Source organism: Sitophilus oryzae, unplaced genomic scaffold (assembly GCF_002938485.1).
Source record: "Sitophilus oryzae breed Bouriz unplaced genomic scaffold, Soryzae_2.0 scaffold_1063_pilon_pilon, whole genome shotgun sequence".
Taxonomy (NCBI): Eukaryota; Metazoa; Arthropoda; class Insecta; order Coleoptera; family Curculionidae; genus Sitophilus; species Sitophilus oryzae.
In genome coordinates, this window is record NW_022145686.1 from 1,392,557 (window position 1) to 1,406,701 (window position 14,145).

Sequence of the window (14,145 nt, forward strand, 5' to 3'; positions counted from 1 at the left end):
CTGATTAACTAAAGAATGTTGGTACGATATTTTCATGCAAAGAACTTGAAATAATATCAATGAATTTCAAATACATATTATATAACTTTAAATAAAACACCAACCTTAGTTACACAAAACAACAAAAAGTCAGATGCTGGTACTCCAATTTATCGTTCTCCAACAACTGTACTCAACTAAAGTTGGTAGAAGTATGTTTTATTGTAAAAAACTTGAAGCAGCATCAATAAAATTCAAATACATATAACGATAAATAAAACACAAATTACCAATTTTAGTTACACGAAACAACAAAAAGCTGGTGGTGGTACGATCTATCATTTTTCAACAAATTTATTTTATTAAACGTGGTAGAAAAAAGTATATATTAGTACTTTTTTCTACCAGGCATGCCGTAAAACACATCTAATAATAAACTTACCAAATATTTCAAAATAGAATAGTTCGAGATGCATAGCAACTGATGATATTGACGTTTTTATTATCTTTTAGTTAATTTTAACATTTGAAATTGCCAAATTTTAAGTAGGTAGTGACATTTTCCCCTAAAACATAAATACAATAATTAATAGTAAGATTAACATTAAAAATACAAAATTCAAACACTCCTCATAACAATTATAATGGCCGTGGACAAAGTATAGTATTCAACTCGCAATTTATAGTTACTCGGGTGACTTGCGCCCCTTGCCTACGGCTCGTGACGCAAACGTCACCCTGCGTGAATAATGGCTAGCATAAATTGCTCGTTCAATAATATACTATTAATTTCAATATTTCTGTCTTAGCTTCGGATTTGTTTAAGACCCAATCCATACTAGATATCCAATATCTATTTAGAAAAGAGGATAGAGATTTATTAGTGCTGCATTCACTAATAAAAAATATTTTAAACCACCATTGTTTTTTACTTAAAAACTAATAAAGACAATAAAAGTTCAAAATCGTTATTAGGTTAAATAAAATTGAGTAATTTCTGAACAACTCACCAAAAAAAAATCTCGTTCCGCCTCTGACTGTTCCAACCGGTTTATTTTTTTACGGTAGTAATTGGGAAGATGGCTAATTTGGTTTTATCAGACGAAAACAATACCATTTACTTGGAAATAGTGGACGGGTTTTATTTTATTTTCGACTCGATCGAGAAAAAAGGGACTGACTGCCCCGCTTTTTTTCTTCACTCCCGGCTACCTACAAAACACTTAATTTAAATATCAGATCTGATTATTTGCTACCAGAAACGGCTTTTATGTGTTTTAATTCCGTTCCGAGAAGAAGTTAACCGAAGGAGGATAACTAATTGTAACCAATTCCAATACAATCTCGGATATAAAATATAATTTAATTGGTGCTAACAGTGGCACCCTTGCCTCTTCTCACAATCCCCGTTAAATAGGTACCTTAGGTCTCTTTTTAAGATAATGTTCAAAAAATCAAGCCAAGTAATGTCCAATGAGTTATTATGATATTTTTAAGCATTAAAGAAAATGTCTTCCATTACAGTCAATTTTTATTCTTACTTTATGAAGTTTTTTCTTTCTTTATGAAGTATTTTCTTTATACTTCCTAATGGGAATTAAATCTAAATACAGCCAGAAATAAAGTCGGTCTCAAAATGAATTTAGCAAAAACTAAAATAATGTACAGCCAACTAGTGGAAAGGAAAGACATTTTAATAAATAACACAACAAATTTTGGGACAACTAATATACAGCTCGGGATCTCTACTACCAGAAATCAACAGAAGAATTAAGTTAGCATGGAGTACTTATGGAAGAAACCCAATCATATTCAAATCTAGAATGCCACTCTATCTAAAGAAGAAAACATACGACCAATGTGTACTACCAGACATTACCTATGCATGTGAAACCTGGACACTTAAAGCGGACATCATAAAGAAACTGCAGGTGGCACAACGCTCAATGGAACTAAATATGCTGGGATAACCAAGAGAGACCGTAAAAGAATAGAGTGGATACGACAAAATACCCAGGAAATAGATGTCATCCACAGAACCAAATCCCTCAAATGACAATGGGCAGGACACCTAGCAAGAAGAACGGACAACAGATGAACCACAAAAATTACAGAATAGTACCCACGAGGAATTAAGAGACCTAGAAAGAAAAACTTGACATAAATTAGAAAAATAATATTAGGAAATTAGCAGGGATAACTTGGGCCCGCGTAGCCAACAATAGACAACCATGGGCCCAATTACAAAGAGAGTATGTGAGGGAGGCTACACCAGCATTTTGAAATGGATAAATAAGCTGAAAATGATGATGATGATGACTTTATGAAGGATCAATTAAAATTCACTGACATTAGTAGGTTACTAATTAAAAACCCTATCTTATAGTTCAAAAGTCCTTTATAACTTTTTCTAATAATACTCTAAACAGTACTGGAGATAGTGGATCCCCCCTGTCTTAATCCGTCCGTCATTATAAATTTTTCCGTTGTTTTCTTGTTTACTTTGACTTCATTTACTGATCAGGTTAGTGGAATTATATTGTAATTTTTAATAACCAGCGACGACAAGATCAATATAAAAGACTATACAGAAGATGAATCTTACAGATGTAGAATGTAGAAGGAGTGGCAGATATATTAGAGTCGACCTTTTTTTTATAGATGGGAAAATCCATTTACAGCCAGAGTGTGAGGGTCACCTCTCACCCGAGCCATACCCACTAAAAACCCATCTGTAGAGTTACCTCTCCAATCTCGGAACCGCCTTGCGGCATTACTTCAAGACTGAAGATTGTTTCGCCACTTATGTCTGTGTCTGCCAAATTTTTAACTTTTCATCTTCCTGTTTTTTAAGCATGATGGCTCTCACCATCCTGGTGATTGCTTCACAGTTCTCTCTACTTTCCATCATAAGCCCGCCGACATTTTCCCTTGTTATTTTAACCTTGCATATTTGTTCCGCCGATGCTCTGGTCTCCGAATACCTACTACACTCGAATAATATGTGATTGGCCGTGTCTGATGCTTCACAATACCAGCATTTTGTGGATTCAGCCTTAGTTATTCTAAACAGGTATTCTCCAAAAGCACCGTGCCCTGTCATCGCCTGGGTGATGTAGTAATCCGTTTTCGTCCACGTGTTGTTTATCCAAACCCTCATGTCCGGGATAAATATCTTAATTCGACCCTGGTATGCCTCCCATCTGTTCTGTTATTTGTCCAGTATTATCTTCCTAGCCTCTGATCGATACCCTGAGCCGTGCCTGTATATTAAATTTCTTTCCTCGATTTGTAGGATAATTGGGCGGATTTTTGCTAGAGCGAGAACAGCTTCTCTGGAAATTGTACGATACGCCGACACTACGCGTAGTGCTAGCATTCTGTTAATTTTCTCGAGGACTTTTTCATAGTATTTATAGTCTGTTGCCCTGCTCCAAATGGGCGAGGCGTACAGGATCATTGAATGCACAACCGAGGCAAGCATTCTCCTCTTTCCGTCACTGGGGCCTCTAATATTGGGAGTGATTCTGGTCAGCTGTTTGATGGTATCAACCGTCCTGTACCTGATTTTAAGGACATGCGTAGTCATGCGCATCCCCGAATCAAACCAAACACCCATATATTTTATTGCCTTTTGAGGTCTGATGTGACAATTTCCCAATTGGATATTTAAGTTCGTCGTCTTGCTTCTTAACTACCAGAACGACTAGTTCTGATTTTTCTGGTGCCAGATGTATGTCCATTCTATCCAACTTATTGATTATAGTTAGGGCAGCTATTTGTATCTTTTCCTCGAAAATAGTGATGGTCGGAGCGATGATCAGGACAGCCAGATCATCCGCATAAGCAATCAGTAGATTACCTGGTCCAATATCGACCCTCAGGATCTGGTCATAGAAGATGTTCCACAAGGTCGGTCCTAGAATGGACCCCTGCGATACCCCGCACGTCATCTTGTGTTTTTTGCCGTTTTCTGCAATTACATATCTTTTTGACAAGAAAAACTTAATCATAACGATGAGGTATTTACTGATCTTCATGCTCTCTAATTGTTCAACAATTCCTGTCCATGGGGCAGAATTGAATGCGTTTTTAATATCTAATGTAAGCAGTGCCGCGTATCCCCTGTTCTTATACGATTTCGTTTTAATACGGTCTACGTTACTCGTAACGATGTTTAACGCGTCTATAGTAGATTTGCCTCTGCGGAACCCATATTGATTTGGATGTAGTCTGTTTCCATCCTCAAATTCTTGACTTCCATCTTTATTGGGTTTCTCTGCTAGAACAAGTTTGGCAATTTTCCACGAATTTGGAAACTGTCTGTTGATAAGACACTTGTTCAGGATCTCAGTGATTCTTTGAGGGTCTTACATAGCAGCAATTTTGATAACTTCCACCGGTATGTAGTCCGGGCCAGGAGCTTTTTTATTTTTCAGTTTACTTGCTGCAGAACGCACCTCTTCTTCAGTAAACCATATTACATCATCCGGTATTTTTTTTTGGTATATCCCAAATATTTGACTGAGCTTTAGGGAACAATGTTGTGATCTGTTTTTCTATTATGTTATCTGTAACGGGTAGCGAGTTATCTGTATTAGAGTCGACCTTACAGATCTATTGTGACCCCCTTTCTTGAGTTATAACTCATCTTACGGCTCCGATAAAAGCGAGTATCTGAGACGGTTTTACAGAGGGTAATTACAGAGGATTCCCACCCGTAACCTGGAATGGGAATCCTCCAACAGTCTAAGACACTCGAAGACGTTTCTCAAGACGACCAAGAAAAATTTAAGATTTTCCTTGATTGGAGTAAAAGCAATCTTCTGATTGTCACGGGGTTTTTAACAGGAAACTGTTTCCTCAATGAACACCTCAGTAGATTGAAGCTAAGAAAAAAGGGAGAATGCAGATTCTGTGAGACTTCATGTGTGACCTCATCACTGAGTGCGCCGAGACGACAACCATTCGTACCATAAACTTTGGTACGACTGATATCCGAGATGGAGTCTTACAGATAGTCTTGTGTTTAATATTATAATCAGTGTGATAGTCAGTAGCCCTGTAGCCTGTTTGTGCACTGACTGATGACTGAATTAATGTAAATACAAATTATCATTTGATATTTTTTAATAATTAATAAATATACATATATTTATTGTAAACAATTAATAGAAATGGTACTTAGTACTATACCCCTTAACGCTACGCTAACCGCCGCGTAAATATTATATAAAAATTTTCTAGCTATTGTTCTTTTAAATTTTTTGTGTTGTATCCCAATGAGTGATAGTAGATCTCAGATTTACAAAAAAAAATACTTAATTCAGTCCATATTTTTTGGCGTAAGGTTACTTGTAATAAACCCACCAGAAAGATATGATAATTAAAAATACCATCAACCTTTACTTCACTCTTTACCCTAAAGACCTTTCAATTGACTAATATTCTACTCTCCAAAGCACCTTAACAAAAAAAATATTATTCATGTTTAATATGAATTGCACTTCAAACGACAATAACCTTTTTCAAACATCTGAAGAACGTATTGTAAGGCTCTATCAAAAAGAAAAAGGTTAATAAATAATGTCCTACATGACAAGCATCTACGCTAAGAGCACTTAATATAGTTTAACAATGGAATAGTTTACAACTGAATATATTAAACTGAAATTTTGCCAAAAGAAGTCAATGGGGCTGAATAGAGCAGCGTGAGATAGTCGAACTATTGTTGAACGAAATCCGATAAATTCGACGATGGAACTACCTCTATGGTCCATTGAGAGAATTATGAACCTCAGTGTGGTTCTTTAATGGTGCTGAATTGTACAAATTCTTGGAATAAAGTTGTCAAAAAATGAGAGAATGTGTTTAGAAGATCCAAGAAAAAGATATTAGTTTTAAAATGTTTGTCAGTTTATGTTTTTAATTTTGAGGTACATATATGTATAAAAATATGCAACTCATTAAAAATATACAAATTATTGTCGATTTTATCCCCATAAAATATTGTGCCGATTAAAATATTATGTGAAAATTATTATGATGTAAGTTGTATATCTGTACAGGCTCTCGTCTACCAATCTCAAGGTGTGGGTTCGATTCCCACACCCAGCATTTCATCAGCCGACTATTTTTATTAAAATAAAAATAGTTTGGGTACCTAGGTCGACTCAGCCTTAAATGAGTACTTGGGATTCACAATCCTGAGGTAATAATAGGCGGTTGAAGCGTAGTGCTAGCCACATTACCTTCCTTGTATACCGAACGGCTCTAGTATAGCAAGCTGTACCTTGCTACTCCCAAGGCGTTAAACGCTATATATGGAGCTATTATTATTATTATTAGTTGTATATCTTGCACAGGGTGTCCTGTTATTAGTGAAGATGAGAGGATGCGGTTTGCACAAAGTGGTCCCACTTTTTTTATCAGAAAATGATGTAAACAAAATGTTCATAACCTCTTCGCTCATAAACTAAACTGACTATTTCTGAAAATTTTGTAATTTGTGAAATTGAAAGTTATCGACAAGGTGAGAGCTGTTTATTTTAGAACTTTTTACTGTGGTAATTTATTGAATATTTGTATATGGTGTAATTAAACAAAATGTGTAATTAAAACCTAACGTGTCTGTTTTCCTACGAAATCAATAATTTTGACGACATGAACTAAAGTTATGTTTACTCAAACACCTGTATATTTATAAATCATATGATCCAGCTTTCTATGAGATTCTCAAAAATGGGAAATTAAAATAACTTTGGTTGCACATCATAATACGACCAACAGCAAACTCCATAAGACGACGCATAGTGTCATTGTTGACGTGCAACCAAAATTGTTTTAATTTCCCTTTATATTTATTTTCATTATTTATCTGCAATATTTAAATAATTTTCTTATTAGTATTTACTATTTTACACGCGGTATTAAAATTTTATTTGGGGCTAAAACATTTTACTTTTAAACTGTTACACTGAAAAAAAGGATTTCTCCGTCGAAATGAATATGACTTTGACCCAAAAGATTGGCCCTTTTCAATAGGGCCAAGAACGACGTTTCTTTACCCAAAGCATTAACTATCTTTTCTTAAGCTTTAAAAAATTACTTTAGGGAATAGAAGAATCTATCTGTCCAAAGTATTTCACTCTTGACCCAAAATTAATATGCAAAAAAGTTCTTACTACAAGAACAATAGTCCCTTTGATTCATGCAAAAATTCTTGATTGAAAAGGGACCATTTCTTGATTAAAGAGACACTTTTCTTAAACCAATAGCGAATACTATTGACTCAACTAAAATTTATTTTGATTTAAGAGAAGTCTATACATCATATACAGGCATATTACGAGGTATATTATTTTCTGATAAATTTAGGTTTTCCTGGTCTGTAGTAGGTAAAGTGATATTATTTTCCTCGATAGTAGTTATTTCTGCTTTTTCACTCCTTGGTATTTTTTGGGGTGGTTCATCACTCTACAAATTACAAAAAAAATTTACATCACGATTAATCAAGGTAAAGCAAACAAATTATTAAAATTATAAGCTTTGGTCATATTTTGAATTTTTTAATACGATGACTAACTAAATTTTTGTAATTATTTGCATAACAAAATCGATACCTATATTCTTATTCTATCTATATTTATTATCTAAACAGGTGCATTAAGTAAATGTCTCTTACCTTCAAATATAGCAAATAAATACTCTAATTTCCATTTTTTGAGAAACTCCTTTGAAGAATCCATATATCCTGTAAAATTTGTCAATAAAAAATGACAAATGCACGTTAATAACGATCACTAATTTGTTATACGATATGCGTTTAAAAAGCAAATTATGCAAAATTCCAAGCAACAAAACCCGTGCGTACTATGATGTGCGACCTATGAAATGCGACGTACGACTGATTGTACCGTCCTTCGTCATCGTCTTTGCGTGTCGTTCTTATTATTCATCAAAAGAGTATTTAGCTCTTGGAAAAATGGCCATGTTTCTTGAATGAAGTACTTCCTAGCGTATTTTTCTTATTATCTTAAAACAAAGTAACTTGCACTTGGTTGAATGAAAATAGATTCAAGAGAAATTTTCGAATTTTTCAAGAGAACCAGTTTTCTTGAGTTAAGAGAGTTTTTCTTCAGGCAAAATATTTTCTTTTACGCTAAAATAAATTCTCTTGCCACTAATTTTTTTTCAAGAACGATGACGACTTTAGTTCAAGTCTATCTTTTTTATCAGTGTACCACTGAATTTGTAAAAATATTTTTCTTGTTTTTATAATGTGATTTATTATATAATGGGTTAGGTTTGCACACTGCACATATAGGTATAAAAGCTTGCTTGATAGCATTTTCGACGTGTTCGACATTGTTGTAGTTACCACGATATATTTCATTTTTTAGAAATACCTAAATACAGAATGCGATAACGGACAAATCTGGGGATCTGGGAGGCCATCGTATGGGTCAATTGGTCTCAATTCGTTGATTTGAAAAATAGTCGTATAAAAAATTATAATATTTTCAAACTTGTGAGCAGGAGCCCCATCTTGTTGAAATTACATTTAACGTAAATTACCTAAAGGAATATCGTCTAAAAGTTGCGATACGATACCTTCCAAGATTTACAAATAGCGGTAGGGTGTTAAGTTCCCTGATATAAAGAATTTATTAGTGGCTCCCAAAATAAAACAAGAGACAGATAGCTGTTTCTTTTAATTCCAAATCGCTGCCTACTAATAAAAATGATATTTTAATGAAAACTTTTAAATATTGCAGTAAATAGTGAAAACAAAGAGAGAGTGATGTATGTTTTTCAGAAGCTCGTAGCAAGCCAGATCATATGATTTATAATTTTATAGGGTGTGATTTATATTTTTCAAAAAGACCGAAGAAAGAAACGAAGAGGGCTGTGCAAATTTTGTTTACGGCATCTTCCAGTTGACAAAAATATGAGACAGGTTTGTGCAAACCGCGGAGATACCGTATTATTTCAATCACAAAATGGGATTCACAGATATTTTAACTCAAGTGAAAACAAAAACATATCTAAAAATCTATCCGCGTTCGTTTTGAAGAAAAAAAAATCCTAATGATTAATTCCTAAAGCCTTCAGTGTGTTTCAAAAGTCAAAGTGCTTGATGTACAAATTATTTAAGCAGTAAAGTTGGATTCTTTTTGCATAAAGATTTTGGTGGTTTTATGGCAAAAGGTAAAAGTACTGCAAAAGCTGGCACTCTGAGTGCCCTTCATCACTGCTGGCACTCTGGGTGCATTCAGTTTGAAGCTAAGAAACGGCGAATGCAAATTCTGTAGGAAAATGGGGAAACACCAGAACACCTCATCGCGGAGTGCGCCGAGACGACAACCATTCATGCCATAAACTTTGGTACGGCTGATATCGGAGATGGAGAACTAACTTTTGTAAAACTGTTTAAGATACTGACTTTTGTCAAAAGCCCTGAAACTGTATGAGAACGTAACTCAAGAAAGAGGGACACAATAGATCTATAAGTCGCAGTGATTAACTTCACAACTCCCATATAATTTACAATCCATATATCAAATTCAAAGCAAAAATTAACCTTAATTCAAATTTCGCCTAAACCTATAAATATAGAAAAGGTCTTACCAAACTAATGACAATGAAGTATATCTAATTGAGATTAAACTCTCTCAATCGGTTGATGATGCTAATAGCGTTAACTGAAATAAAAAAGTGCAATTTTCTGTTGTTAATATTAAATGTTCCAACCTAGAATGTATACAATTGTGCATTTTTAACTTGCACTGAAAAGCATATAAAACCCCATTCACACATCTTGAAAAATTATTGACCGTCTCCATTAAAGAATTATTAATAAATAATGTTCTACATGACAGGCAACTTCGTTCAAGGCACTTAATATAATTCAACAATGAAAATAGTTTACAACTGAATATATTAAACCGAAATCTCACTGAAACACGACTCAAAAGAACAGCGTGAAACATTAAACATATTGTTACCAGATTCTACGATATATATCCAGCCTTTATGACAAAATATCGCCCATTGACTGATATTTATCCGACCTCAGAATGGTCCCTTAATGGTCCCTTAATATAAATTATTTATAGGTTTGTCGTTATTATGATGGTTGTTCTTCAGTAAGAGGTTCCCGACGCGTTGTGGAGCGTGACACGACGTTACAAAAAATACCGCGTACCATACTCCAAAATCGCGTTACTCAAATACCGACACATCACTAATACATTCTAGTAATTTTATATTTTAAAATAGGTATATAAAGAGACGCTGAATCCAGCATAGTGTAAATATAGAAAATTAGGATTTTATTGTATATTGTTATTATATTATTACAATAAACTAACTTATATCCACTCAAGAAATAGCATTAGTAATATATTCCCGCTTTATACATTTTAACACGCGTAATGAATACCTTCTAATGGCAGATGATTAATAGTGAGTAAAATTCCTTGTAAATAAAAGACATTTTATTTCTATTTAACCCAAAGAGCGCCCGACAATCACAAAATACATAATAACTAACTAATATATTAATCATAACAGGCTCTCGAATAACACACCTCATTATATTATGTTCCCAGCCATAAATTACCTCGCTTGTATTAAGACCTCGTCTCTTCATACACAACTGTCCGTTTTCAAATACTTAAAACGCGCCGTTAACCCCATAGAAATCGCCCGCAAAGAATCGGAGACTCGATTAAAAAATCCTCCCCCAACGAAAGGTCCTTATTAATAATCTTGGCCATCGCAGTTGGCCGGTCAGGTGAACGGTTGAAGTGGCCGACAACAAATGAAGATTAATGGACGTCGCGAGAAGTCAGCCAGCCACCCTGTTCGGAACCATTTATTACCGATTTTTTGGCGTTCATTTTTCGAAAGAACCGCTTCAATGGAATCCAGGCTCTTGAATGGAAATATTCGTCGTGATGGCTCTATTTTTAAACTTATGAGTACCATTAAGGGACCATTCTGAGGTCGGATAAATATCAGTCAATGGGCGATATTTTGTCATAAAGGCTGGATATATATCGTAGAATCTGGTAACAATATATTTAATGTTTCACGCTGTTCTTTTGAGCCGTGTTTTAGTGAGATTTCGGTTTAATATATTCAGTTGTAAACTATTTTTATTGTTGAATTATATTAAGTGCCTTGAACGAAGATGCCTGTCATGTAGAACATTATTTATTAATAATTCTTTAATGGAGACGGTCAATAATTTTTCAAGATGTGTGAATGGGGTTTTATATGCTTTTCAGTGCAAGTTAAAAATGCAATTGTATATATTCTAGGTTGGAACATTTAATATAAACAACAGAAAATTGCACTTTTTTATTTCAGTTAACGCTATTAGCATCATCAACTGATTGAGAGAGTTTAATCTCAATTAGATATACTTCATTGTCATTACTTTGGTAAGACTTTTTCTATATTTATAGGTTTAGGTGAAATTTGTATTAAGGTTAATTTTTGCTTTGAATTTGATATATGGATTGTAAATTATATGGGAGTTGTGAAGTTAATCACTGCGACTTATAGATCTATTGTGTCCCTCTTTCTTGAGTTACGTTCTCATACAGTTTCAGGGCTTTTGACAAAAGCCAGTATCTTAAACAGTTTTACAAAAGTTAGTTATCCATCTCCGATATCAGCCGTACCAGCACGAATGGTTGTCGTCTCGGCGCACTCCGCGATGAGGTGTTCTGGTGTTTCCCCATTTTCCTACAGAATTTGCATTCGCCGTTTCTTAGCTTCAAACTGAATGCACCCAGAGTGCCAGCAGTGATGAAGGGCACTCAGAGTGCCAGCTTTTGCAGTACTTTTACCTTTTGCCATAAAACCACCAAAATCTTTATGCAAAAAGAATCCAACTTTACTGCTTAAATAATTTTTACATCAAGCACTTTGACTTTTGAAACAACCTGAAGGCTTTAGGAATTAATCATTAGGATTTTTTTTTTCTTCAAAACGAACGAGGATAGATTTTTAGAGATGTTTTTGTTTTCAGTTGAGTTAAAATATCTGTGTATCCCATTTTGTGATTGAAATCATACGGTATCTCCGCGGTCTGCACAAACCTGTCTCATATTTTTGTCAACTGGAAGATGCCGTAAACAAAATTTGCACAGCCCTCTTCGTTTCTTTCTTCGGTCTTTTTGAAAAATATAAATCACACCCTATAAAATTATAAATCATATGATCTGGCTTGCTACGAGCTTCTCAAAAATATACATCACTCTCTATTTGTTTTCACTATTTACTGCAATATTTAAAAGTTTTCATTAAAATATCATTTTTATTAGTAGGCAGCGATTGGTATTAAAAGAAACAGCTATCTGTCTCTTGTTTTATTTTGGGAGCCACTAATAAATTCTTTATATCAGGGAACTTAACACCCTACCGCTATTTGTAAATCTTGGAAGGTATCGTATCGCAACTTTTAGACGATATTCCTTTAGCTAATTTACGTTAAATGTAATTTCAACAAGATGGGGCTCCTGCTCACAACTTTGAAAATATTATAATTTTTTTAAACGACTATTTTTCAAATCAACGAATTGAGACCAATTGACCCATACGATGGCCTCCCAGATCCCCAGATTTGTCCGTTATCGCTGTCTGTATTTAGGTATTTCTAAAAAATGAAATATATCGTGGTAACTACAACAGTGTCGAACACGTCGAAAATGCTATCAAGCAAGCTTTTATACCTATATGTGCAATGTGCAAACCTATAATGGGTTAGGTTTGCACATTGCACATATAGGTATAAAAGCTTGCTTGATAATATAATAATAAATAATAAATCACATTATAAAAACAAGAAAAATATTTTTACAAATTCAGTGGTACTATGCTGGATTCAGCGTCTCTTTATATACCTATTTTAAAATATAAAATTACTAGAATGTATTAGTGATGTGTCGGTATTTGAGTAACGCGATTTTGGAGTATGGTACGCGGTATTTTTTGTAACGTCGTGTCACGCTCCACAACGCGTCGGGAACCTCTTACTGAAGAACAACCATCATAATAACGACAAACCTATAAATTATTTATAATTTGCAAATAAATTATTTATAATCGCTCTTGGAGTTAGGTCGAACCAACCGTCGCGCTCCTAGGGTCACAATTTTGTCGGTCGCGAACAGTAGTAACTGGAAGTGGTTAGGTTAGTTAGTTACATACTTCGCGTCGCGCGATCTCGACCGCTTCGTCTGTCGCGAAGAGATGTAACTGGTAACGACCTATACCACGACGTATTTCGCTCCAGTGCCAGTGGTCGCGCGACTGCTGGACCACTCGTAGGGTCGGGTGTTCGTCGGTCGCGAACAGTAGTAGGTAACTGGAACTGGTAAGTATATATACATGGTAATAAATACATGTTAGGTAAATTAGATAGTTACAAATAAACACTTTTACAAAAATAAGAAAAACAAAGAAGAAATATGACCGAAAAAAAGGAAATTGATAAAGCTACTTTCAATTGATTAAAAATATAATCCCAATTAGAGATATATAGTCTGCAAGAAAGAGAATTTTACTAATATACGGGAATAAAGTAAGACTGATTTTATTTTGATTATCTGACATGAATATTTTACTTAAGACTAATAGACTATTTCTAAAGTAAACAGATTTTAAGAAAAAAGATAGAAAAATATAATTATCTTACAAATGTATGTATTTTAATTTAAATTCTAACGGTTATAACGTGTATCAGAAGAATATAAATCTAAATATTATTGACAAAAATATAAAACTTTTAAAAAGCTATTTTTCAGTCTGAAGAAAAGATCGCGAATACAAAGGATTGAATACCAATAAATTATATTATTTTATATTTTTTATTCAATAGTTTTATTTTCAAAATTAAAAGCTAACATAACTAAATTCTTCTAGCCATCTGCATGTTTATTTTTTACAAATTTGGGGGGTTTATAAATTGTTATTATTTATGAATTTTCACGGACACAGAGATAACGGCAGAGAGTGCAGTAGATAGGTACAGTGGCCAGAAATACCGCATAGGCGGGATCAGCGACACTTTGGGAGCCGGTTACAAAATCGCGGTATTTCTATGGAACGGTTGCTATTAATGTGGAACCGGTATTCCAAACACTAGAATGT

General features: G+C 34.2%; 1 protein-coding gene across 1 annotated transcript; it reads right to left on the minus strand.

The window, feature by feature from the left end:
- Positions 1-3,190: 3,190 nt before the first annotated feature.
- Positions 3,191-3,574, minus strand: LOC115879013. The gene has a single exon (XM_030895644.1). It carries the CDS (start codon positions 3,572-3,574, stop codon positions 3,191-3,193), a length of 384 nt encoding a protein of 127 aa, XP_030751504.1.
- Positions 3,575-14,145: the final 10,571 nt, after the last annotated feature.